Source organism: Eumetopias jubatus, unplaced genomic scaffold, assembly GCF_037043125.1.
Source record: "Eumetopias jubatus isolate StellerSeaLion01/CBP00866 unplaced genomic scaffold, mEumJub1_p1.0 scaffold_1, whole genome shotgun sequence".
Classification (NCBI taxonomy): Eukaryota; Metazoa; Chordata; class Mammalia; order Carnivora; family Otariidae; genus Eumetopias; species Eumetopias jubatus.
This window is the reverse complement of record NW_028274807.1, coordinates 64,024,264-64,051,450: the sequence shown is the minus strand read 5'-3', so window position 1 is coordinate 64,051,450 and position 27,187 is coordinate 64,024,264. Positions and strand designations below refer to the sequence as shown.

At 46.2% G+C, this 27,187-nt stretch overlaps 1 protein-coding gene across 1 annotated transcript in view; it reads right to left on the bottom strand.

The window, feature by feature from the left end:
• The window catches only part of ARHGAP31 (Rho GTPase activating protein 31), a 104,719-nt gene extending 85,650 nt beyond the window's left edge, over nucleotides 1-19,069 (bottom strand). The window contains exon 1 of the mRNA XM_028110630.2: nucleotides 18,762-19,069. Within this exon, the coding sequence (XP_027966431.1) occupies nucleotides 18,762-18,861 (100 nt within the window). The 5' untranslated portion in view covers nucleotides 18,862-19,069. The remainder of the gene's footprint in view (nucleotides 1-18,761) is intronic.
• Nucleotides 19,070-27,187: the final 8,118 nt, after the last annotated feature.

The following is a 27,187-nucleotide window of genomic DNA, read 5'->3' as shown; positions in this document are numbered from 1 at the left end:
AATGGAAACTTCACTATCCTATAAAACAGAGAACAGAACAATACATATGGGTGATGGACATTTTTTGCCAAAGAACTGAATCTGCATGGTATTATGCAGGCCCTTTGTGAAATGTCACCAAACCAAACAAAACACACAGGACACCTGGACTGTCCAAAGGAAGGGTTCCAGGGCAAACCTCAGGCAACAGATCTCAGAAAGGAGGTATTAGTGAGGTCAGGAGGGGGCGCAGGAGATAAGTGGTTGGCTGGGTAGGTGACTTTCAGACCAAAAAAAAAAAAAAAAAAAAGTTTTGCTGATTTGCGGATTTAAATAGCATGGTTTTCAAACTTATTTTTTTAAACACGAAATGTTTTGTTCAGATAAATTTTACCCCAAAGCATAAAACAAATAGGACTGAAGAAAGTAAGAGTGCTCCGCTTAAGCAGATTGGGAGACCCCAGGGCTCTCACTCCAGGCCCCTATAGTGGTCCCTCCTATGGGAAAAGCATAGCACAAACTTAATAAGCTTTTTATTTATTTATTTATTTATTTATTTATTTATTTATTTATTTATTTATTTATTTAGGGGGTGGAGGGGTTGGCAGAGGGAAAGTGCAAACCTTAAGCAGGCTCCATGCCCAGCGAAGAGCCTGATGCGGGGCTCAATCCCACAACCCCAATATCACGACCCCAGCCAAAATCAAGAGTCAGACGCTTAAGCAACTGAGCCACCCAGGCACCCCACAAATCTAAGTTTATTTGCATTTAAATATCCCTCAAAGTAAGTAAGCAAGCCCAATTTCTTAGGATAAAAGTATGGGCTCCTGAGCAAGTGTTTCAGGAAGAGTTCCTAAATCAAGCCCACTCCAACCCTGGGGGGTTTCAGAGAAAAGGGGCAGCTGGTCAGGGATGCTTCCTTTTCCTGGAAATCTGATTGCTTATCTTCAAAGCTGAGACTCTACCTGAAGCAGGATAGGAGGCATGAGAATAGACGGTTTGGCTTCCTAGGGAACTCGCTGGGGGTTGTTGGGTTGTTGGGGGCTGCATTAAGTTTATCCAGTTCTAAAATAACAGTTTTGTTTAGAGAAAGTTATTCTCAAACACACATCCCTCAGTCCTGCACTGGGGAAACTGTCATACTTATTTATTCCTTTAGCAATTCGCTATTTCTGTGTCCATTTTCTTGTCAGATTCCCACCCCATAAAGTAAGCTGGACAGGTATTATTATCCCCATTCTACAGATGAGGAAGCTAAGGCTCAGAAAGATAAAGGGACTCCCACAAGGTCACACGACAAATACATAGGTCTTCTGATTCCTAATCCAGAGCTTTACGCGTGCATACTAGCTACATAAATCTTGCATCCTAGTAAGCAGCAAGGCCATGGATTCGGTGTTACCAGTTCTGTGTCCTTGGGGACCATCAGTGTCCTCATTATACAGCAGGTGCAACAATAACCTGTTTCATCTCACTCACAGGATTATGAAGAACAAAGGAGAGAATTTGGTAAAAACACTTGGTAAGGCACCATCTAAGGGTTTGTTACCCCCCCACCTCCAGGCAATCTTGTCAGGTTCTCTGTCCTTCTATTAACTTGGACTTTACTTTTACAACCAAAAAATATTTGTCTCACACTGTTTGATGGCATCATGCAAGTCTCTTGCAGAATTCGGCAGGTGACTAGAGCAGTCAGCCAGCCATACTTTTGCATAACCTCAAACCAAAGTTCTCTCTCCCTTTGTTGGAGATTCAAGGATACGCTGCCAAAGGCTTCCAAGAGTGCTTTCCCGTGAACCCCAAGCAGTGGCCATAAGGACTGTGAGTCCGGCTGATGTGTTATGGAGGGCCTCAAGGGGTGTGTGCATGCGAGAAGCTGGGCCTTCATGGGGTCATCACAGCTGGCTAGGCTCCTTGTCTTCTCCTTGGCAGAATCAGAACCTGAATTTGGTTCAGAGTGATCCATTCTCTGCAACCAAGTCCTGTGGGGATGACTTTGTGACATCTAATGGCAATTTCATCTTTTAAAAAAAATTTTTTTTTTATAGGAATTCACAATTGGGTCTAGCCTCTGTATAGATGGGTGCCTCCCTCAGGAGGGTAAATGCAGATGATAAAAGTTGTTGATAAAAACAAAACCAGAGTAAAGAAAGGTGGAATAATTTAGGGAATCTGTATGCTTTTACAAAATGAAAATGCCTTATTGTTTTTCCAAAGTATACACATTATACATATACATTATTAAAAAACCCCAAATCATTCAAAAAAAAAAAAAAAAAACTCACAGCAACACAGCAAAGTATGCAGAAGAAAGAGAAAGGCATCCATCCAGAAGAAAGCTATTGTTAATGTTTTGAGCATATTCCCCCTGACTTTTTCTTATATATATAGTTACTAAAATAAAATTATACAGTATACGTTTTGTAAGCATTTTCACTTAGATATTGTTGGACATCTTTCTATGCCAGCAAATAGATGTCCTCCTTGTAGCCAGCCATATAATACAGGATATTTTTTCTCAGGCTGTGAGGTAGTCAGTCTTCTGAATCCTCCTTCTCTCTTAAAGGCAGTTATCATCTGAGCCTCTTCTCTTTCAGGGATTCTTGGTGCTGGATGGTTCTGAGAAATGCACTGAGCTGTTCTCTCTGGCTAACGCCACCTGGCAGCCAGAAAACACCCCTGGCCAGCTGCATTTTCTCAGGCAAATTACTGTCCTGTCCAGGGCCTCAGGTTTCTCCGTGTATGAAACCAGAAGTCTGGGTAACAATTTTCTGAGATTCCTTCAGCTCTAAAATGACACATTAGCTTCTAGTTCATTTATCTCCGTGTTTGCCTTGGCACAGGATGACCCCGGCACTGAATGGAAGGGGAGCCCCAGCTGTGCACCTGCATGAGTTACTTAAAGGCCCCGAAGAAGAACCTCTGTTGGTAGCCGATGCTTGAAGCTGGCAGAGATGGGGAGGCACAAGGGTGGGGGGCAGGGTTATGTTAGGGAAACAGCTCTCCTGGTTTCCTTCCAATATGGCAGTGGGTGATGTCTACAAGGAGGCATCAAATTCACAGCATATCAGTAAACACAGCCTTTGGGGCCGTTCAGTCTTTCCTGAACACAAGTGTCTAAACTGCAGCAGAACTATGGTATTCATAAATACTGGAATTCGTTTCCCATTTTAAAAGCTCTTTGGCCTAAATTTTCTCATCTAAGTCTAACTCCTGTCTCTTAGATGAGGAAATTGAGATTCAGAGAGTGTGATGATTTGCCTAACACCAGTGGACAATTATTTGCTGAAGGAAGATTCCACCCCATGCTCCACCAGTGGATTCTGCCTCCACCTCCACAGTCTCCACTTTGGGTACATAGTCACATGACAGATGCACACATATGTGCAAAATATTCACACAGACCCACACCTCCATCCCCACCCCACCACTACTAGGACCCAAGACAGCAAGCATTGCCCTTCCTTGGCTCCATCTACCCATTTAACACATATTTGTGAGCATTATGCTAGGCACCAGTGATAAAGTGGTGAACCAGGAGGCATGACTCCTGATCTCACAGAGTTGACCCAGAGTCATCGAGAGTCTAGAGTGAGGCAGGGATATAGGGTGGATGTGAGGATGGTACATTCAGTGTGACAGGAGCAGCTTTGAGCAGTACAGGGTAGAATGGCGGCACATAGGAGAGGCACCCGACCCTTCCTCAGAGGGATCAGGGAAGGCATCCTGGAGGATGAGACATCAGCGCCGAGACCCAAGTGATGGGTTGGAGTTGGCAAGACCCCTGGTGCAGCTTAAGAGAGAGATAGGAGATAGGATGAATATTCTGCACAGAGAAAGGAGCATGAACAATCAATCACTTGAAGGCAAGAAGAGCTCGGTACTTTTGAGGAACTATGAGAAGAACTGTGTGGCGGGGGGGGTAATGCTCGGGTGGGTAGGTCATGTCCGTTGAGGCCACAGAGAAAGCACGTCTCTGAGGATGACATCTGGTAAACCTTATTGGCATTTATGGAGCCGATGTTTGTCTTAAGGGCACTGAGAAGCCAGTCAAGGGTGTAGAGAGTGATACTGATGAAAGGCTCTTATCAGACATTCTCTTTTCCAATCCTACTATAAGATATACTCTGGCTATAGTTTTTGCAAAAATATGGACGCTCAGCTTCAGGATACATTCCTATTTAGGCTGTCACCTGTTTCACTGTTATTGCCACTTCTTGGGTCTCTGTGGCCTGTGCTAACATGGCTCAGATGACCAGAGCACTGTGATCAAGATGCCGTAGCTTTGCCACCATGAGGGCCAAATAGCTTCTACCTATTCCCTACCCCCAGCCTCAGTCTTAACCCAGGGCCTAGACTCCAGCTGACAGGCTATGGATTGACCAGCCAACATCCCTAAGGAATATTGGAACACAAGTTTAAAGTATAACTAGAAGCCTGTGGACTAGCAAATTCTCCCCTCATTATAAGCAAAGGGAAGCAGTATTAATATTCAATAAGTTATAGATGATAACAATTATCAATGAAAATGATGCATGTCTCATACAACATATTCGATAAATACTAAGTCAATTGATCAGTATTTAGACAATAAGAGAAGCTTTATGGGAACTTGTAAAAAGGGAAAGAAATGGTTAAATAAATTATGATATTTTATAAAAAGTATATATATTTGCTTGTATCAGGATATCTACAGAAAGATTTCCAAGAAAATTAACACTAGTTACTTCTGGGATGAGGAATAGGGAGGCTGAGTACAGGGGTGGGAGGGAGATTTTTTTACTATGCCCATTAGAGTCTTTTACATTTGGAAACACAGGAATGTGACACCCGATTTAAAAAAAAATAAAATTAAACTTAACAACCCATGCATTCAGCAGAATCCCATGCAGTGATGAAAAGGAGTGAGACTGAGCTATATACAATTACAAAAATGGGTAGTTCTGCAAGATCTTCTGTTATTTAAAATAGCCTATCTCAAAATGTATATATGTTGTAACTTTGTGGGGGAAAAAAAACCAAAGAAAGTCATTCTATGTGTATATTTTTTAGCATATACACAGAGAAAGTTCTCTGGGCTGTTCAATACAATAGCCATTGGCCACAGATGGCTATGTAAATTAAATTAGCTAAAATGTAAAGTTCAGTTCCTCAGTAGCACTAGCCACATTCGGGTGCTACCAGCCACATGTGGCTAGTGGTTGCCAAATTGGACAGTGCAGACAGAGCACATTTCCCTCAGAAGGTTCCGCCATACAGAACTAGTCTGGTTGAATCCAGCCCTGACTCACACATGAGACCACAAAGGTGTGAGAATGGACTCTGTACTTTCTAAATCTCCATATTGTTTCAATTTCTTTCTTTCTTTCTTTCTTTTTTTTTTTTACAATTACTTTTTAAAATTTTACAAGAGAAGACGATGGCTTGCATCTGTGGCAGGTGTTTATGCCTCATTAAAATCACATCCTGTATTTTTCATGATTCCTGCCAATTCCACTCAGGAGTCAAGGGATAGCAGAGCTTTGCCAGAGGAGCTGTTCTGGTGAGGGGGTAATGGAGACCACCGCCATGCGGAATGGGAGCGAATGCATCTCTGGGAGGGAGCCCCTCAAGTAGGTGCTGACCATCGAGCTAGTCTTGCTTCCTTCTGGTCCTCTGCTTTTCAGTCACAAGGAACAAAATCAGTTTGAGTGCCTGCCAGAGGGAGAAGCAGAGGCTGAAGTAGTTTTACTTCTTGGCGTTGTGGAATCTGGCAGAGGCGCGGCGGGCACTGGACAGGGAGGCCCACCTCCAACGGACCCCGAGGTCTCCTAGGAGATGGAGACCTCTCAGGGTGGGGACGACACTGCCCTGAGGTGGGGATGGCCATCCTACAGTGGGGTGGGAGCATACTGGGCCAAGCTCAAAATGGTTCCTGGGAGGACAAATGACAAGAACAATGGATCTGATAACTACTCCATGGTTTCTTAAACTGGAGGAAGGACAAGGATGAAGAGACATGTGGAAGAAGAAGAGATGGGGTAGAGTAGAAGCGTGGCCAGGAGGTAGGTGGGAAGGGACGTTACAAAATTTTTCAACTCAAATAAAACTTGGGTTTGAAATATTAAACATCGCTCTGGTTATCATCCACAAGACAGAGAAAAGTGAAATTTCCTAAGATTATAAATAGATGGAATAAACTAAAACTCTGGGATATAACTGCTTGGGGCACTTCATTTTTCCTCCCCCTGGAGGAAGTTTATTCCTAGACTGGGGTCCAATTTTTTTCTTACCAGCAACACAGAAACAGCAAAAAGGACAGAAAAGCTTTAAAGGTGGCTCAAGATTCTTCCTTTATCGAATTGGAATATAAACTGGCACATTTGTGCCAATCGCTCTTTTTTTCTTTGGAAGATTTATAACGGTCATTTAATAAGCCATTTATTCTTATAAACCTAGTCCAGGCAGGTGGATGGCTCATGCTTCATCCCTGTTCCCTTTGTTCTTCTTTTGAGAATGTTGATCCTGCCATAATATTTTACACCCAATGCCTCTGCTTAGATTCTTCCCTCTGTCTGAAATATCTTCCTTTCAGGCAGAGACCTCTCAGATTCCACTCATCTTAGAAGACCCAGCTCCTCTGAGTCAGAATTAATGTCATCCACCTCCTATTGTGGTTTGGGTGAGAATCAGCTGAGAATGTGTTCATGTCCTGCATGATACTGTGAGATCCCACAGGAACAGACAATGCATGTTCATCCCTGTGTCCCAGCTAACTCGGGGCCTGGTTTATGGTAAGTGCTTAAAATGCTGACGTTCATCTCTTCCTCCCCTCCCATAATCAACACCCTATTCCCTTCATTCACATTATTAAGATCTATTGAGCCAGTGGGCTTGTGGGGAAAACAGACTGTGGTACGTTGAGTAATGGCACCCTAAAGAAGTCCATGTCCTTGTTCTGGAACCTGTGAATGTTGCCTCCTATGTCTAGAAGGATTTTTGCAGATGTGGTCAAGCTAAGGATCTCAAGATGAGGAGATTATCTTGAATTATCTGATGTAATCACAGGGTCTTTATAAGAAAGAGGCAGGAAATCAGAGAGATGTGGTGAGGGGCCACAAACCAGGGAATGAGAATAGCCTCTAGAAGCTGGAAAAGGCAAGAAAATGGATTGTCCTTGAGAGCCTCCAGAAAGGAACCAGTCCTGCCGACACTGAACACACAGATAAACAGGGCATGGTCCCAGTCTTCAAGGAGCAGATTTTCTTTCTACACGGGGGAGGAGATAATGTAGGAAACCAGGACAGGTGGCCGTTGAAAGTGAGAGGTAATGAAGTTCTACACTTCGCCACCCTGATTACCCTCCTAAATATACTTCTATGTACAAGCTTCCGTCTTCAAATATAGCCCTGAGAAATGAACACAGACTCCATATTGGATTCAACCCATGAAGAGTACAGGATGGATCCTTACATTTTACAGCCTAAGATTCTGTTCGTACAGCCTAAGATTGAGCCAGATTCACTGCATTCAGTCAACTGTCAAAATGCGGCCGTGGAACAAAGAAATAGGCAGATGTGAAATAGCATCTGGGCCAGCTAAAACCCAGGCCTTACGTTGTTCCATCAGTGATGAAAACAGGCTCATTTTCTAGATTTACAGCCCTCCTGAAATACAAATGGAAACTAGAAGATTAGATGGCTATCACTATGGTTGTGACCTTGTACCACACCTCTCATTTTTTTCCCTTTTGATTTTGTGTTTCGGTTATTTTTTCTGATTACTAAGGAAATGTAAAATTTAGAAAGGCTGCCACGGTCCTACCCCCAGAAATATTTATCAACAAATGAAAGTCTTAAGACTAGCATTTTTATGCAGCCAACCAAAGAGAATAAATAATTGGATGTATATTAAAGAATTTCTTTTTTTAAAGAGGAAGCCCCTAGAGAGACATATGGGAGCCTCGGACTAGTATTTGTTCTCAGCTCCCTTAACTTTCCATATCTGCAGCATTACTCAGGAACCACGTTCTGAGTAACGGGGCTGACACAGGGTAAGATTTCCAATCACCAAGGAAATACTAACCATAGTTAACACTTACGGAAGATTGACTAAATTCCAAGCAGTGCACTAGTTCATTTGGTCCTCATAATAACCCTGCGCAATGATATCATAATCCCCACTTTACAGATGAGAAAGCAGAAGCATAGAGAGATCTGGTAGCTGGTCCAGGGTCACAAAGCTAGCACGTGGCAGAGCTGAAATCCGGACCAAGGCAGATTCTCAGCGAAAAAGCCACGTGCTAACCACCTTGTCACACTGCTTCTCAGAGAAGTTAATTGACTTCACTAAACTGCACCTTTAAGGCAGGAAAGCAAATGAACAGAACTTACGAAGATTTTTCATAAGGATTAAAACAAAAAGGCTTTATGAAAAGTTGAGTGAATCAGGACAATCCCATTCCCATTGTAATTTTAAAAGATTGCCCCCGCCCCAAATTTGAGCAGTAAAACTGCATGTTTACTGTTGAAGATTTGAGCAATATGTAAAATATAATGAAGAAAATAAAAATGATGTGGTTTCGCTCAGCTGCTTCTTTCTGTGGGCTAAGTCCCTGTTTCTGAAAATGAGATCAGTAGACGAAAGATATCAGGATCACCTTGAGCTCATCTTTAAAATGTGGATTCCTTCAGACCCCCATCTCAGACCTACAAAAGCAGAATCTCTGAGGGACTGAGCTCAGAATGTTGCGATGCAGCCGCACTTTCCAGCTCACAGCCCTAGAAACCGTAGAACTTACTCAGTGAAGTCTCATGCTCTCCACAGACCCAGATACTACAGGACCTAGGCAAGTGCCCGTCAGAAATTCCTACTAGATGTCCATTTTGTTTCAAGGCATCTGAAATGGAATTTAAGGAGTATCTCTAATACTCCTTATAGTGTACTAAAGTGTACTAACTTTAATATTTTTTACCTTTTGAAATTCAATTTTAGATTCCAATTTTAAAAGTAAAAAGCTGCAATTTTAGTCATTCTTATGCCCAGTAGAGTTTGAGTATCACTGCCTGAGGCTTAAAAAGAGAGGTCCAGAATTCTTAAACTCCGAATTCAAAACTCATGCTCCCCACCCCCACCCCCTAAGGCCAACCCCCCCCCCCCAACCCGCCTTTCCTTTCTGAAACCAAATTTTCATTAGGGGCAGTAGAGAAAGGGGAACTGAGGAAACCATGTCCCATTTGAAAGTCAGGCTTGGGGTGAGAAAAAAACAGATTACTCCTTGAGTACATTTTCCTGACCTTCAGCTACAGGCTCTGTGCCCAGGGTCCAAACAGCTTTAATGCACCCCCTAAGGACCCCCAAGTAGTGTTTGTGTCCTCAGTTCTGAGCTCATTCAGGGCCCTGCATCTAGCTTTGCTTTGCCATAAAGCAAAATGGCTCCTCCCCATTAACATCAGGCCCATGTTCTAGCTATTAGCCAAACAAAAGATTTTCCAAATATGGACCCAAAAAAGCATGTGCACTTTGAAGGCCACAATAAGCTTAAATAGCTAAAACATATTAAAAAAGAAAGCCAACAATTGACGCCAAAAGCGTGAGTCCTTAAGGAACAGAACAGCAAGACAAAAGCCAGAAAGAGGAACAAAAATATGCATTGTAGGGGAGGGGCAAGCAGGGAGGTGTAGATTTATATGGAAGAGCTGACATCATTGTTTCCCAATAATACTCTGCATGCAGGAAACAGATGGGAAAGAAGTGGTGGAAGGGACTACTTATGGTAACAGGGCATGCTCTCTGTTTAGAAGCCTGCCATTTGGAACCTCAATGTTTTACTTTGAAAAACTGGGGATGAGAACTCCATTGCCAGAAGTTTTATTAAAGTCTAGCTAAATCCTGCTGAACTTATCACCTTCGCACTGCATGGTAAAATGGAGCTCTGCATCTCAGAGCCTGATTTACCTCCAGCTGACCTGCTTGGGTCCAGAGGACACAAAGCTGTGGAATGGGAATTTAATGTCGGACAGGCAGGCTTTCAGTCCCGGTTCCTCTACCTCCTGGCTGGGTGATGTTAGGCAAGTTACTCAACCTGAGTTGGTCTTCATATAAAAAATGGGAGACAAAAAGAACGTTCCACACCATAGGGAGAGGTCGAGGTACACTGGTGCCATACTGCTAGACTGAATCAAGACACATAATTAGGATGGTCACTTAACATCATTAAAAAAAAGTTTTCTCTTTTAACAGACTCCCTCGTTGTCCTGCCCTTAGGCAGGGCACAGACAACAGCTAAACCAGTTGCCACTCTTGGTATGATCCGCTACTCTGTATTCTCTTGAGGGCAGCTTCACTCTCCTGCCACTGAAAACAGCCCCCGCCCCCAAGCCTGGCCACTAGAAGTCACTCTCAACCACCTTTCCCAGAACTTCATCATCTCCCTCAGAGGGCAAGAAGGCGCGACCAATCACAAGTATCAGGCAAGACCACGTCGCTTCCTGTCTGTAGACACCAAGCATCCCATCTCCCCCCATCTCTGTCATTCCTCAGGGTCAGATGATATTTATCACAGAGCCTTCATGTCATTCTTTGTACGTCTTTTAGCTCTCTTCCTCCCCCACGACCCCACTAGGCTGACAGCAACTTGAGAGCATCTTTGTAAATCCCAGAGTGTCTTGCACATTAGAGTCCCATTAAATACTTATTGCGTTGAAATGAAGAACCCCACACAAGATGGTTTCTGAATAAAAACATGAAAAGAGCCAGGGAAAGAAATATGCATAATTGCACAAATTAGCTCAGTTGCCTGTCATGAAAGCTATAGGTTTATTTATAGTTTGCCAGAGTCCTACTTTATATGTCAAATTGTTTTCTAGTGTCTGTAACAGTAAGAGCTGGGATATGTTGCTTTGGGGGGGGGTGACATTCATCCCTCTCTCTCTGGGGGTGGTGGGGAGGGGACCCCAAAGGCATTCTGGGGCAGCATCAGGCCATGGGCGTGGTACTAGGGCCTGGTATGCATCAGCCAAGCTTGAACTAGAACAACGAGTGCCTGAGACTCCATCTCAGAAACTCAGTTGGTTCTGGGGCCCCGCCAAGAATGTGGTTCATACCAAGGAGTGACTGGTGAGGCACTAGGAAAAGGCAGTGTTTCTGGGGCGTCCTGTGCAAAGTCTGGGTCAGTTTCTATCTTGGAGTAGCTAGAGGCCCCCATGGGGAACCATAAACAATCTTGGATTCCTGATGCTCTAGCACATCAGCAATGTCTCTGGTCCTGAGCTTCCTGGAAGGGCTGTAACACTGACTTCCTGTGGAGGAAATAGGGTCAGTCAATCAAGTGCTGTGTGTTGGCCACAGGGCTCACCCTGAGAGGTGCACAGGGCACAACCAGTCAGCCTAAGCTGCTGACTGCCACCTGCCTTCAGCAGAGCTCACCACTGACGTGCCAGCCAGAAAATAGAGTAATAGGGGAATGAAGATCAAATTGAGTGAATCTGACTCTCACGCAAAGGGTGTTCCAAGAGGGAAGAAGACTGTGTGGCTGCTGTGGGCAGGCGGGGGGCCTGGGAGGAAAAGGTGGGGTCTGGTTGGTCTTGAAAGCTGGTAGGTTTAGAATAGATGTATGCGAAAAGCGCCTTGTGGAGGGTAAAGTGCCATGCAAATGTCCGGTTGTTATTATTATTAATGATCTAATGGCGGCCCGGGGAGGCGGGGGGGGGGGGGGGGGGGGGCGGAACAAAGCCAAGAGAGAAAAAACTACTTTCTTTTTTGCAGGGTTGTGGGTTTTGTTTTTTGTTTTTGTCTGTTTGTTTGTTTTGACAAAACTGTAATGTAAATGCCAAATTATAAAATGTGCTATTCTGGGAGACTGTGTTTGTGCCGAGGACTGTGGCCTTGGGAGTCAGGGAGATCTGGATTTAAATCCTGCCTTTCCTATCTCTATAATCTTCGTAAGATATTTAACCTTTTTCATCAAGTTTCCTCCTCTATAAAATGGGAATAAAAAAATGCCTGAAAAAAAAATGCCTGATTCTTACAGATGTCAAAAATATTACTTGGTATGTATAAAGTGACTGGCACATAGGAAGCAATCAATGCAGACAGTAACTCTAACTCCTAATAAAAATAACAAGCAAAGGGGTGCCTGGGTGGCTCAGTCATTAAGCATCTGCCTTCGGCTCAGGTCATGATCCCAGGGTCCTGGGATGGAGCCCCACATCGGGCTCCCTGCTCCGTGGGAAGCCTGCTTCTCCCTCTCCCACTCCCCCTGCTTGTGTTCCTGCTCTTGCTGTGTCTCTCTCGGTCAAATAAATAAATAAAATCTTTAAAAAAAATAACAAGCAAGTCTGATTTGGGGCTCGGCCTTCATTTCAGGTTCCCTTCTCTCTTTCCAAGAGACCTTCTTTTCCTCCTTCCTTTAGTCATCTAGCACCATCATGTTCTCCTCTTTGTCCATTAAAAGTTGCTCTTAGAAAATAATCTAATAGCAGTATCTGCTCTTCTCTGAGTTGCAGTCAGCTTCTTTCCTCTGTGTGCTCTTTATTTTAAGTCTTACCTAAAACCCTATCCTGGGGGCGGGGGCGGAGAGTTAGAGGGATAGGCTCTAGACTCCTGAAGCTGTAGCAGGCTGTGGCCCCACCTCAGTAAAGACTTGAAGCGGAGGAGCATCAAGACCAATTAAACCTAAGCATGGCATTTGTAGTGCGGCATAGAAATAACTCAGAAAATCCAGTGGGACATGTACCCGTAAGCAAAAAGACAAGTCATTCGAAGGGTGGGGATAAGTGGGAAAAAGCTACATTGGCTAATATTCAAGGCAAGTCATGACTGAAAAACAAAACAATAAAGCAAGTGGCTCCACGTTCCCGGGCCTCAAGACTGGTGTGAAGGCACCACAGGGGGGACCCTGGAGTTCTGAAACCCAGAGGCCAGTGCAGGCGGACAGCTCAGCTTGATCAGTCTGTCCTGGAGGAAATGGGGACCAGGGTGCCCCAATTAGAAGGGTCTGTCACGACTTTGTTCCAAAAATATTTAGTTACAATATCTAATGGAAAAAGAGTGGGGGGGCACATTTCTCACCCACAGACCAAGTCCTGGATCTTTCAGTCCACCTGCTTCTCCCGCCCACAGTCACACGCGCTGCCACAAGATCCCAGGAAGCTCTCCAGTGAGGTGATTCCCAGGAGCAAACAGTCCCCACTAAGTGTTTCAGAACGGCCTAGGTCAATCAGCTTCCGGAATTCAGGATGCGTTCTCCCCTCCTCCCCACTCCCACAGCAAAGTTTTCCAGCCTACAGACGCCTGACGGAGTGGGGGTGCGGGTGGAAGACAAGAAGGATACAGCAAAAACTACAGCTCCCTGGCACCGGGGGCTTACCCCCCATTTACAGCGTCGGCTACGGAAAAACGTGTCCCCGCTTTCATCAGGTTTCCCTCTGCCCCAGCAGAAGGCCAGGCCTCCAGCTCCCTCCTACCCCACAGCAGATGGTTCACGTGGCCCCAGCGAACGTCTGGGGTGGCCGGAGAGTGGGCTTCCTCAGCAGGGCCAACGCCTGAGACTCCTGAGGCTAGAAGGCACCTTAGTGGCCGCCGGTGGGGGTGGGGAGGGAAAGTGGAAGGGCGAGGCCGTGCCTGTGGTCAAGGGGCTGTTGGCATAGGTCTGGAGAGTGGCTGGAGGGAGGGCTGTGGGCAGCTAGAAGTAGCTGTTTCTATTCTCCGTAAGGGTTGTTTGCCATGTCCAGACCATACAGAGTCAGGGACAGTCAGACTTTGTGTTATCAGTCAGTTTGCTTCAGTTTGCTTACTTCTCTTTGGGTTCTTCCTGTTCAATTCTGAGACCCAGATATGGGGATGCCCCTCGAAATCAAGCCTGTGAGGTTGTTGTTCTGTCCCCACAAGCTCTACCTCCAGGACCTGATTTCTCCCTTTCAGTCCCCTCTGGTTTCAGGAGCGGCTGGGTATCTTTCTCAGAGCGTTCTGAGGGCCCTTTCGACTCAGGCTGACATTTTGCTTTTCCACCGCTATGCACTGATGGTCCACTCCCCGGTGGCCCCGGGAAATGCCTGCATGAAACGGCCTCTTCGTTCAGTGGGGCAATCAATCTGCTCGCCACCCCTCTTCATGACTGGTTAACCCATCTGACCATATCATTTTCCTGTTCCATTGGAGCCCTCCCTCATTCAGTCATGGATGGTATGTGGTTATACTAGGGCAAGCCAGGGGTCTTCCGATAATAATGGCTACATTCATAGCTGTCCATATGCATGTCCCCTGCCAAGTGCTTTGCCAGTATGAACTCATTTATCTTCATATCAGTCCTCTTAATCACCATATCACAAGTGAGGAAACTGAGGCCTGGGGGGGTGGTAAGTAACTTACACCAGGGTCAGGAACAGGCAAAGCTGGAATTCAATGCCGGATAGTAAGCTTCTAGAACTCCTAATGGGAGTCCCCAGCAGGGGTACCTGACTTGGGAGGTGAGGGAAGTTTCCAGAAGGAGCTGAGACCTAAAGAATGAAGAAGGAGGTAGGGAGGGTGTGATAAGGATATGCCTGGCAAGATGCTGGGGAGGAAAAGGCTAAGCCAAAGAGAGTACTTGCCCTGGTTCTCCAGGCAGTGTTAAACCCTGCCTTGAACAGAAAGACTTTGTTCCGATTTATGTTTGGGTATCTTATCTATTTGATTGTAGACAGTAGCTTTTCCATGTTCTCCTTCAGTTATGACAGCTAATTTCAAAGCTTCATTGAGCCATTCATTTCTGAGAGTTTGTTCACATCCCTTAGACTGTAAATTTCTCAAGTCTGGGGTGCATGTTTCTTTCTCTCTCACAGTACCCCCACCGTGCCTCAATCCCTATTTGTTAAATAAACCAATAAACAAACTGAGAGAATGATTTAGCCTCAGAAATTTTATATATATATATTTTCTTCCTTTTATATCTGATAAGAACTAGAAAAAAAATCTTAGTCGTAAAAAGGCTCACAGTTCTTATCAAACATTCAGAGGATGCATTCTGAATAGTCAAGTTTCCTTATCCAGGGAGAAAATGGTCTGTAAAACCCTACACAGCAAACAACGCTGCCTGCACATCAGAATCATCTAAGAAGCTTTTAAAACATACCCATGCCTGCCTGGGCACCAAGAGATTCTGATTTAATTGTTCTGAGATGGGACCTGGGCAACACCTTGCATCACCTTTTTTTTTTTTTTAAAGCTCCTCAGGTGATTCTAATGTGCCGCCACCATGGCAAACCACTGCGTCAGACAATATCACCTTTTCCCAGGGATCAAATAAAATGACAGATTTTTTCAGAAGGGTGAGAAAGTCCTCAGCCTTCATAGTGAAGACAGCTTTTCCGATAACGTTCTCTTACTGGTCCCTTGTCTCCTGGCCCCAGCACTTCCAAGCCGTGTGGGGAGACCCGGGGCACTGGGCTGAGAACAGAGAGGTGGGAAATGCTTGTGGATGCGTTCTGGCCTCACAGGGCTTCACCCGCAGCCTTCCAACCACAGGTGACAAAATGATGGGGTTTTATTACATAGCTGCAAGGAATGGCCTTTTCGTTCAGTGGTCAAAAAGAAGACCCCCAAAACTATTTTCAGCATACCAGTGAGGGCGGGACGCTCTTCTCCCTCTACTCCAGCCAGGAAGATAACATTATCTGGTTCCCAGGGGAGAGCCGAGGGTTGGGGTGGCAGGCATTGTGCTGGCCAAGTTGGCCACGAGCAACTACTCTATGCCATACCAGGCGGGAGGAAAGTGGTCAAAGAAGAAAAAGGGGGAAACTGACCCTTCACATCAGGCCTGTGTGCAGCTGGGATGATCAAGAGCAGGGTCTGAACTTGGCATCTGTGTGGATGCCCACGGAAACTGTATACACGATTTGTGTGTGTGTGTGTGTGTGTGTGTGTGTGTGTGTGTGTGTATGCATGAGCATACATTTCTATGAGAAAGGGCTTCTGGTTTTCATCAGCTTCCTAAAGATTAAAGATGACACTTGGCCCTGAGCAGCTTCCGCTCTAAGCTGGACACCCATTTGTCACCCACACACCCTGGCCTGGCAGATTTATCCAGCTGAAGGTAGCAGGGCTGGCCAGAGCCAATGACTGAAGTGGATGGCATTCATCCTTTCTGCTCGGCCTCAGGGGTGTAGCTTCCCCATTTTCAGACGGCCTGAGCACAAGCGAATTGTCACCAGCTTTGTCCTCCACCTCAGCTTGGGGCTCTCCCTCCCTGGCCAAGCACAAGGGCTCTCTTGGCATCCCTACATCTCTGTCTTCTTCTGCCCTTGTGTTCCCAGACCTGGATCCATCTTTCTCTGTCTCTTTGCAGGATCATCACCTTACCCTCGACTCCAGAATTCAGCAATGTCTATCTTGTGAGGCCCTCCCCAGCCTTCTGGTTTCTTTACCATGCTGACTTGTCACCCTCAGGATTCTGGGTTGAACTTCCAAAGTGGTGGGCAGAGGGGCAGTGCCCAGATCAGCTTTTCCTCCCTGGAAGCAGAGTCCAGGCCTTGTCTACTAACGAATACATGTTTCACAAAGTCCGTGAGGAAAACACATTTTTTGAGAAAAAACCATTAGCATTTTGCTTACTGATGCTACAGGAAAAATAAAAGACAAGTACATAAATAGTTTTAGATGTGGCAAAAAAGAAATCCTAATCACTCTCATTTATATAAGCTGTTTATTTTGCGTGCCTAATTCTCATGTGGCACAAGAATGGTGTCTAGATCATTAACTGGGTCAGTTTCCTTTTGTTTCAAAGCTAAACTGTATTCAGGTATGTCAGACTTGAAAGTTTGCTGATCCTGTGACAGGGCTGTCTGCTTTCAATTTAGGAAAAAAAAAATCATTAGAGGAGAATGTTGGCCTAGATGAGAAAGCTAGGGAGGGGAGAGGAGCCTGGTAAGCCAGGTCCCTCTGCACCCTCTGTCATTTACTGTATGACCTTAGGCAGGTCAATTTACCTGTTTGGGCTTCCTTGCTTTCTCTTCTCCATCCACCCCCCCCACCCCCCGCCAAGGCTGGGAACACTGGGTACTGGTTTTCAATTTTTTTTCTTTAAGCAGTAGCCCCCTCCCCTTTTTCTTTTTTCAAACAAAACCTGTATGGAAGCCCAAAATATAAAGCACGTGAAAGAAGAGCTGCCAAAGTCTGCCTTTGAGGTGTCTTCACAGAATGCTGGGATTCCTGGCTCATCCTATGATTTATGACATTGTAAGAATGGGGCGGGACCAGCAAGCACCCCCATGCATCTCTCATGCTTGAAGGGGGGCCCAGGATAACACCAACATGGCAGACAGGGGCATCCCAGGAGCATCTGTAGTGAACCTGGACTTAAACTTGAAGTTCCTCACAAAAACAGGTGGAGGGAAACTTTCCTTCTGAACTTCTGAGGGCAGAGGTTAAGATGTACTCTTGGAGTTCTATCACATTCAAAAAAGTTCAGTCCAATTTTATTTCAAATTGCCCTCTCCCAGATTATTGGAGAGGATGAAATGAGTTGACTGTTAAACCTCGGTTTCAAAAGAGGCAGTTTTGAAACCTGTGGTCCCCCAAGCTCTAAGATACTAAGCCATTTGTCCTAATGACACAGCGGAGGCCGAAGTCTAGAATACCACAGGAATATCACACCACTGCAAATTACTAGGTGGTGCTGAGTCTTTAAAAAAAAACCAAAAAACGGAATTGAAACAAAATCATTGCACTGTTTTTGAGATGCACGTTTGATATGAGCTGATCAAATTGCTTTTGAGATGATTTTCCTGTAGGCAGAATTATTCTGCAGCGTTAAACAGCCCTCCAGTTTCCTCCTTTGTTATAGCTATCTACGTGTAAATACAAGGCCTATATAGTGGACTATTTTCTTTCTCACTTAAGTTTCTGAAGACAAGGCCTTTTTGTCACGGTATGCACAAGACCAGTCAACCTTACAAAAGGAGTCATTTTCCGCTCAATTTCCACAACTTTCCGATGATTAAAAACTTCTAACTTCAAATGCTGTTATTGTATTCTAGTTTGTTTTCCTTCCCTCTCCCCCGACAAATGTTTAAATTGTCTCTACTCTGCAGGATTCCCTTAAAAAAAAAAAAAAAATCCAATCTGACCTTGAAAACAGAGACGCTGGCTCTCCTTTTCTTTTATATACCCTAAACTATTTTAAAATCCAGGCCCTCTGACCTTTTTACAGCACTCTTCTTGTCTGACACACCAAATGCTAATCTGAAAGCCAAGAGGAGGTAAAGGGTCTGGGGGGTTGGGAAGGGGAGGGAGGGAGGTACCATATATCTGGCATCAGTTCAGAAATTCAGAAAATGTTTGTGCAACCACTCCCCCAGCCAGGATCCACCGCACCCCCTGCCTTCCAGCACATTAATAAAAAAAGATGTGAGCAGAGGAAACTGGAGATCCCGGGAAGGACACCCGAGGCGGTCATGATTATGCACCCGGAGAAGCCCGCTGGTCACCCTCCCACGAGGCCAGCCCGCACCCCTCCCCTCCGACACCCAGAACTTGCGATCAGGAGGACCTCTGGAGCTCCCACCCCCAGCCCGCGGAGGCAGCCGGTTACACTCGAAGCAGCACCGCCCATTAACGGCTGGTGTGCGACCAACGGAAGGACCGCCACAACCTCGGCACGTCGGGGTGGCAGCGCCGTGCACCTTAGGAATCCTACGTGTTCTTGAAAAAGAAAAAAAAAAAAAAGGACGCTGCGCCCACAGGCCTAGACTACATTACCTTGTGAGCTGAATCCATCTCGCCCTCAAACAAAAAGAAGGGTTGGGGGGGGAGCGAAGGCACCTTACCATCCTGTCCTGAGCTTTCCAAGTACTCGGTCAGGTCACAGCCAAAGGCACTGGCGGCTCCCTTTCGTTTCAGCTTCTGCTTGGCACCCTTGTTCTTCATGAGTTAGTCCCAAAGAGGCTGCCCCTCCGTCTTCCCCTCCCCTGGGCTTGGCACCGCGCCTAGGCTGGTCTCCGGGCTCAGATCACCGGCTGCGGCGCGGCTCTGGGGGGCCGCATGGGCGCGCGGAGGAAGTGCGGCCCGGGGCAGTGCGCACGGACCCCGCGGGGCGCTGAGCCCGGCGCGGCCGCGGAGCCTGCAGTCCACCGCGCGCTCCTCCAGGGCCGCGGGGCCGGAGGCCGGGCGGAGCTGGCGGCCGCGGGCCGGCCGGCGGGAGTGTCACTTCCTCACTTGGAGTCCCAGGGACTTTCACAGGCTCCTGCGGTGTCTTCGGGTGTTTTCCTCCGCCTCGGAGGGAGGGCGAGCTCTCCTTTCCGCCTCTGCAGATGCCCAGCAGAGGACGAGAGCGCGGGAAGCGGGCAGCAGCCGGGGGGCGAGGAGACAGCCCGGGGGCTGCGTGGCTCCTCTGCCCTGCGCCCGCTGTCTTGCCTTCAGATGGCTTTGGGAACGCGACAAAAAAGCATCCTGTCTCTCTCGCCCGCCCTCACGCCTTCCTTTTTTTCCTGTCTTACAAATCCTAGGATCATCCAGCTCAGGAAATGCTGGAAGGAAGTTAGCTAGGGAGGGGGGCGGAGGGTGGAAATTTTTGGCAGCTCCGTGCTGCGTGTGTACGGGGCCGGAGGAAGTAGGTGGGTGGGTTGAGGAGTACGGGGAGCGCGGGGGGGGGGGGCGGAGGGCGGGAGGACGCGCTCCTCGGAGAGCTGGTCTGCGGCTCCGGAGATAACTGGGCAACTCGGGAGGAAACCGCGGCGCTCCCAGGAGGACCCGCAGCCCCAGCCGGCCGCTTCCTGCCCCACCGCGGCTCTTGGAGGACCGCAGGAGGAGGCGCGCTGGCCTTCTGGACGGAGGGCGCTAGGTGGAACTGAGAAAAAGTCCTGCCTTGTTTGTATCCTCGTTGTCACCATCTCTTTGACACTCTCTATTGTGGTGCCTGCCTTCTACACAAACACTTGAAGTAGTGACAGAGACAAAGACTGGGATTCCAGCGGAGAAACCTGACGGCGAGCGGTTTTCTGCCAGCCAGCCACTCCCATCCTCCTCTCCTGCGCCCGGGTACCCCCAACCCAGTTAGCTCCCCTCCTACGCTGAGGGAAGACTGGGGGTTGCCGCCTTGTAACCACTGCCCAGGAAATCAGATTTCTGGTTACAGATTCACACACACACACACACACACACACACACACACACACACACACCCCCACACGCCACACACGCATTATTCCAAGTTTGCCAAATGGAAGTGATTTGCGGGGTATCCAGGATTCAAGGTGACTGATATTCTAGCATAATGTGGAGAAAGGAGTCTCCCGGGCTGTTCCAAAATTTGTCTCAAGTTTTCAGGAGGACGTGATTTTTCTTCTGCAGTTAGATCTGAAATTCCTTGACTTCTGTGTGCTCAGCACACAGTAAGCACTCAAATTCTTGTGATTTAACCATTTGAAGATGAGATTAAACTTCCTGTATAAATTCAAATCCATATATAGACTTGAAGGGTAGGGACATGCATACAGCTCAGATTGCTGATGAAACTTTAAGTATAGTATTTTAGTTACTGAATCCCTTTACAGTCACCTAACTCCCTATGTATCACAGTGACAGTGAACTTTGACCCTCAACCTTCTGTCTTTGCCAAAGGTCACAAGTGACAGCCTGCCTTCCGAATCTGGTCCACAGATGTGTTGGGTTTGGCACACACAATGCTCTAAAATTTTTTAAAATTAATTGCCAACTTTAAAGGGTTAAGAGATTTCACTTAAGAGATCTGAGTTTCTAGCTTCTCTTGAAAAAGTGGGCGATCTGGTAACATGGAAAGAAAGTGCAATCCCACAGGGCAAGGACTGCTGATGCCCAGCTGTGACAGCCCCCTTTCAGGTTTGCAGCTCCCACCGCCTGTCCTCCCTGCTTTGCACCTGCCTGGCTTCTGGAGCCACTTGAGTTCCCAACCCAAGCTCTGTGTATGGGGTCTCCTTCCTTCCACTTTCCATCCGTCTCTCAGTGACACCAGCATTGCTGCAGTCATCTTGGCTAGACATCTTCAAGTAACCACTGACTCATTTCTTCCCTCTCACCCCCACCTCCAGGCTAGTCCTTTAAAATGCCTCTCCTCTGGGTTTCTTCTTTTCCACGCCCATTCAGTAAGGATTGTTCACTCCTCAGTTATTAGAATAACTCATAGTGGCATTTGCTGAGTCTGGGCTCTGCCTACTCCATCCATCCTTTGTACTAAAGTCCCGATGAACCTTCCTGAAATATTGTTGTTATATCCCTGCTTTGTTCAAAACCAGTCAATGGATCCCCAGGACAGCAATTTCTAAGCATTTTGTAAGCTACTTAGAGAATATCTGGTAGGGTATTCAGTATGATGGCTTGTTCCTCCTTTTATTTATAGAGAAGCATTTCCATATGAGACAATAATTATTACTATTACCATTTGTTTAGGAGTTTACTTTAGCGAGGACTTTCATATTCGTTCATTTCATCTACCCTACAGTGGATTTCATCACTTTGGCAGCAAAGGAGAGAGGCCAAAGAGGTGCATATGGATAAAGTTCTTGAATTACCTCTTTAAATCTTTGAAAATCTTCTCTTCACTTTTCATTTTGAAGTAATTTCAACTTATAAAAAATTTGCAAATAATAGTCAAATAATTCCCATTACCCTTCACTCTGCTTTCCCAAATATTAATATCTGCTATAACCAGAGCACAATTATCAAAATTAGGAAATTAATACTGATACCATAATATTAATTAATCAACAGCCCTTATTCAAATATCAATTAATTTTTTATTACATATAGTTTTTGTTAAATATAATCTTTCTCACAATAAAGTCCACCAGTAATTTATAAATAATTCTCATACACTTCACAGTATAACATTAACTGTGTACCAGATCCTCTTCTTCACCAACAAACACAGAAGTGTAGGTTGTCACAAAACAGAGATGCCTAGGTGAACCTAGAAAGCTGGTGACCCTGACACAGCCCTAAGATTCTTCTGTGCTTCACTGAGGATTCCCCAGGGGGATGCCGTAATCCTAGAAGTTTCATCCTGGAACAGCCTGAGACCTCTTGGTCCCTGCTTCATGATAAGTCATGTTAAGTTGGGTTCAAGTTGTTTTGCGTTCAGGGTTGAGGTAATACTGAGCACTGGCCAAGGTGTCCATGATGCCTGGGCTGATTGAACAAACATTTGATACATGTTCATGGTGGTTCTTTGTCTTTATTTGATAACTCTCAATTATCTACACTTCTGGTTGGAAGAACTCCCAGTTTCTCAAGCCAGATAATGAAGCCACATAGTGACGGCAGGACTCAGGAAGCTGGAAAACTCTCTCCCTCCCCACTTGTCCCTGTCCCCTTTCATTGCTGAGTATGCCCTGTGATAGATGCCAAACTTGAATCTAGCCCTTGTTCTGGACACTCTATTTTTCTTTCTCTTTCCTTCCTCTGCTTATCTCTTCCTCTTCTCATTTTTCTTTCTCCTTGCTTACCCGAAGATGTGTGCCTTTTTCTGGGTCCGCTGAAGAAAATCAGATTTGGGTTTCAAAGGGTTTATCCGTTGGGCTTGGGATTTCCTAGAAAGTAAAGATTATATGGAGATTGCATAAGAATGTTAGCTAATAGGAGGACGGATTAAGCTGTTTGACGGTAGTATAAATGATCCCTTCAGTAGATTATCATAGGACAAAAAGCACTTCACTCATATGGAGCTCCCACCATAGAGTTTTGCTGTTGCCTACGATTTCCCTTATCGGCAACTAAGACTGCTGCCTATCAAAGGGTGCCATCTGCTTCCCTCACCAGTGATGTTAGTAATTTTCTCTGCCATAAATAAATTAGATACAGAAGACAGAGAGGGGGTATGGGGAGATTTTAGTGTCATGTGTGGGGTAGCCTTTTCTTTTACTTGGCCATAAAACTAGAATTGGCAATCAGCAATTTTATTTTATTTTTTAATGATTTATTTATTTATTTGAGAGAGAGAGAGAGAGAGAGCATGCACACACGAGTGGGGGGAGGGGCACAGGAGAGGGAGAGGAATCCTCAAGCAGACTTCCTGTGGAGCCCGATGAGGACCCAGGACTCCATCCCAGGACCCTGACATCAAGAGTCGGACACTTAACTGACTGAGCCACCCGGGCTCTTCAGCAATTAGCAGTTCTAGAGTGTTCTGAATTCTCTGTTCTGGGTTAGAGAATGTCAGCTCATCCTCCCGCTGGGTAGGTTTTCTCTTCTCCTTTCGTCTTCCCTGTTTCCAGCTTAAAAATGCTGGTCTTATCACCGGTTGTTGGATGTTTTGAGCTGAATTGTGCCTCCCCTGCCAGATTCATGTATTAAAGCCCTAACCTCCAGGACTTCAGAATCTGACTGTATTTGGAAGCCTTTAAAGAGGTGATTAAGTTAAAACGAGGCTTTTAGAGTAGGTCCTAATGCAGTCTGACTAGTGTCCTTGTGAGAAGGGGAGATGAAGATGCAGAGAGACACCAGGAATGTGAACCACAGAGAAAAGACCGTGTGAGGACACCGTGGGAGGGTGGCTGTCCACAAGGCAAGGAGAGAAGCCTCAGGAGAAACCTAACCTGTGATGCCTCAGTCTTGGACTTCCAGCCTCCAAAACTTGTGAGAAAATAAACGTCTGTTGTTTCCACCCCCTAGTCTATGGTATTCTGTTATGGCAGCTCTAGCACACTAATCTGTTGGGTGAGGCTCTTCTATGAGACAGGCCTTGTGCCTACCCTGGGTGCGGACGCCAGTGCCCCGAGGGTCTGAAAGCTAGTAGAGGACGGGGAGAGCCACAGCAAAAGGACTTCTAGAAAAGCTATACATCCCAAGTTCCATTACTGCATTTCTCTGTGCCGTGAGTTCCCAGATCTAGGTTATGCTGCAGATTGTGGCCTCTAAGTGTTCAGATGAGGTAGACGAAGCATCCCTAGTAGGGTTGGAGGAGGTCTACATTACCATTCTCGAATCAAACAGGACAGAGTGGAAGACAGGCCCCCCCTGACAGATGAGAAGGGACAAGGAACCAGAATCAGTGTCTTAGGTCCAGAAGCAGGGGCAGCCCACTAGCAGTACACCCTGAAACAAGCCAGCTGGGCTCCTGTTGCTCCACCACCTCTATGCCCACGAAAGTCAGTTTTGCCTCAGAGTGGGCTTCCAAGAGCAAGCCGTTGCAGTGAGAAGAACAGAGGAGGAGGGCCTCACATGGTCCTATTCCTAGCTCAAAAGTTGAAGAGCAGACATAGTTATTATTACGCATGATATTCTCTCTCTCTCTCTCTCTCTCTCTGAAGCATTGTCTAGTTTAGTTCCCTTTCAGTTCCTAGAACTGCAAAGCTGCATTACTCAAGTGGAGAAAAAAGCATGGGGAAACCCTGCTTTGTAGCCAGTTCCCCAGCTGAGAATGCGGTTCAGTGGCTTCACCATCAGCTAGGCATTTTGGGATAGAAAGGGCAGACAGTGAGGGAATAGTGAAAAAGAAAAAGATTTAATTATAAAAAAATAAAGTTTTGCTGACTTTTTATAATAAAATTGTTTGGATCGGTGAGGGGGAATGGGGTAACTGGGTGACGGGCAGTAAGGAGGGCACATGATGGGATGAGCACTGGGTGTTACATGCAACTGATGAATCGCTGAACACTACATCTGAGACTGATGATGTACTATAAGTTGGCTAATTGAATTTAGATAAAAACGATTGCATTGATCGGTACCCCTACCTAATATTTAAGAACCTCAGACTTTTATTTAAAAGAGTAAATGTAGGAGAGAGTAGAGTCTAAGATGACCCCAAGTTTATAAAATTGGAGGCTGGTGGGGCACCTGGGTGGCTCAGTCGGTTGAGCATCTGACTCTTGGTTTCCACCCAAGTCATGATCTCAGGGTTGTGAGATCAAGACCAGCATCGGGCTCCAGGTTCAGTGAGGAGTCTGCTTGGAATCCCCTCTCTCCCTCTGCCCCTCCCCCTGCTTGTGCATGCACTTTCTCTCTCTCTCTCTAAATAAATAGATAAATAAAAACTTTTAAAAAGATTGGGGGCTGGTGAGGGTAAAAATTATTTTTTTGCCAAAAGATAAAACTTCTCTATATGTCAAGGGCCCTACTGTAACCAAACTAACATGAGTTCACTCTGTGGTGAGTCGCAGATAGAAACTATGTCAGGGGTGCCTGGGTGGCTCTGTTGGTTCAGCATCTGACTCTGGATTTCAGCTCATCAGGGTCATGGGATCACCCCTAGTTGGCTCCGCGCTGGGTGTGGAGGCTGCTGAAGATTCTTCTTCTCTCTCCCACCCCCTCAGCCCCTTCCCCCATGCTGCTTCTGTGTTTGCATGCACTCTCTCTCTCTAAAAAAAAGAAAAAGAAAAAGAAACTACACCAGGTGAGTTGTTGCACAAAGGAAACTTTATTTGCAGGAAATAAGGAGATCATGGGGAATAATTTCCAAAGCCGTGACTCCCCAACAAGGGTGAATGGGTTCCTTTTATTTAGGATGAATATTTAGGATGAATATTTAGATCGGGTTAGGGTTAGGATGAATATTTAGATCGGGGAGCCTTGTCATCATATGTAGAGGCGGGCAGAAGGTGGCGCATGCACCTTAAGGAATCATGCCTTTACATAAATTGTATGTTATGTAAATGAGGCTTGTGCTCCTTGGGTGGAGATCTGACTATTAGAATGAAGTAAAGGTGGTTGTCAGTCCCTCGGTCCATCTGGGCAAGTGTGAGTCAGGGTTAAATTCATACTGGTCTGGGTAGTCTGGGCCAGCAGGAGCTCTTTGTCTGAGCCAGTCTTTATTGCTTGAGGAGCAGTTTCGGTTTCCATCACAGGATGTTATGCCCATTGGGTCTTTTGCCTGAGTTAAGAGATAAGCTGGAAAGAAGAGCTTAAGAAAAAATGTGGGACAAAAGTCAGTGAGTCCAAGCAGGTGGGAAGTAAAGGTTAGGTCTTGTGGTCCAGCTGGTGACACTATCAGAGCTTTCAGGAGGAAATGCCCTTTGTGTAAAATGCAGGACTGGGTAGGAGTGAAGAGGTTAGGCCTAGAAATTAGATGAGACATCTGCACAGACTGTTTGAAATTATTTGAGAAGTGTCTTTTCCTACCAGTATTTTAGTTAGACTCTAATTTCTTTGCATTGAATGTTGTTCAAACACAAGAGGTTTGGAAATCTTTTGTGTTCTGCAGAGTGTTTTGAAAACTGTAATGCCATTTGACCCATGATGCACAGCGTAGCGCTAAATGAGTCTTTAGTGTTTCAGACGCGATGAGCAAACCAGGCAGCACAAGACCGCCTTGTCCCACTCCAGCAAGGGCGCGGGACGCTGCCAAACAGCCGCAGGAAGCATCCTTCCCAGTCTCATGTGGAGAGACTTCACAAGGCCAGAGGGAGAGCCAAGTGCTGTGGGTTGAATCACTAGTAGACAGACATTTGAATCCGCCCAGGGTCTGGCCTTTACCTCTAAGTCTGAATGTGGATCTTTTTGGCTGGGGGCCCCTGTCTGGTGGCCCAAAGGGAAGGGTATGAGAGGCTGTTCCTGTAAGCAGCTGTCCCCACAGGCCTGGCTGGGTCTGTCCCGAGGGTCCAGGAGGTTCTGGGGTCCCTCTCAGCAGCTGGGTTTGGGATCACTTCTCCCACTCCACACTCTGTGTCTTGCAAGTTTGAAAGCTGAAGAGAGACTTGGGTGGAAAAAGCTGGACTCCTCATAGAATTCAGGCGTCCGCTTGGATAGGGGATGACTTGGCTACCTGGCCGATTTCAGTTATGTTGGTGTTTGTTTGCTTTGTTCTGTTGCCTCTTATTCTGCCTCTGCTTCCTAATTTTACTCTGTTCTGCACCCCTTTGGGCATGGTGACTTCTTTCCGTCTGGGAGAAAGAAGAAAAGAGGAGCAGAGACCTGTCTGGGAGCTCCAGCCGTCCCCCCGCAGGGTCTCTGAGTGCGGAGCTAGCGGTGTTCCTAGGTGGGTGGGGATCTGTCCCCGCCCCATGCATTGTGTTCCAGAGTTTCCTGTGCATTGCCTGTAACCCTCCACCAATCTGCCAGGCGCCTTTTAACACAAAAGGGAGGAGATGGGGGAAGGGAGTGCTGAGGAAAAACATCCCTATAAATAGCCCTCTTGAACAAAATTGTTTTCCCAATACACAGTTGTTGTGAAGCCTTGATGCCCCTTAATCTACCTCCTCCCTCTCCTCCCAGGCCATTCCAACCTTCCTCCACATGCCTGGTGTTGCTACTCCATTCTCTCTGAGAAGGAGGTGTTGTGCAG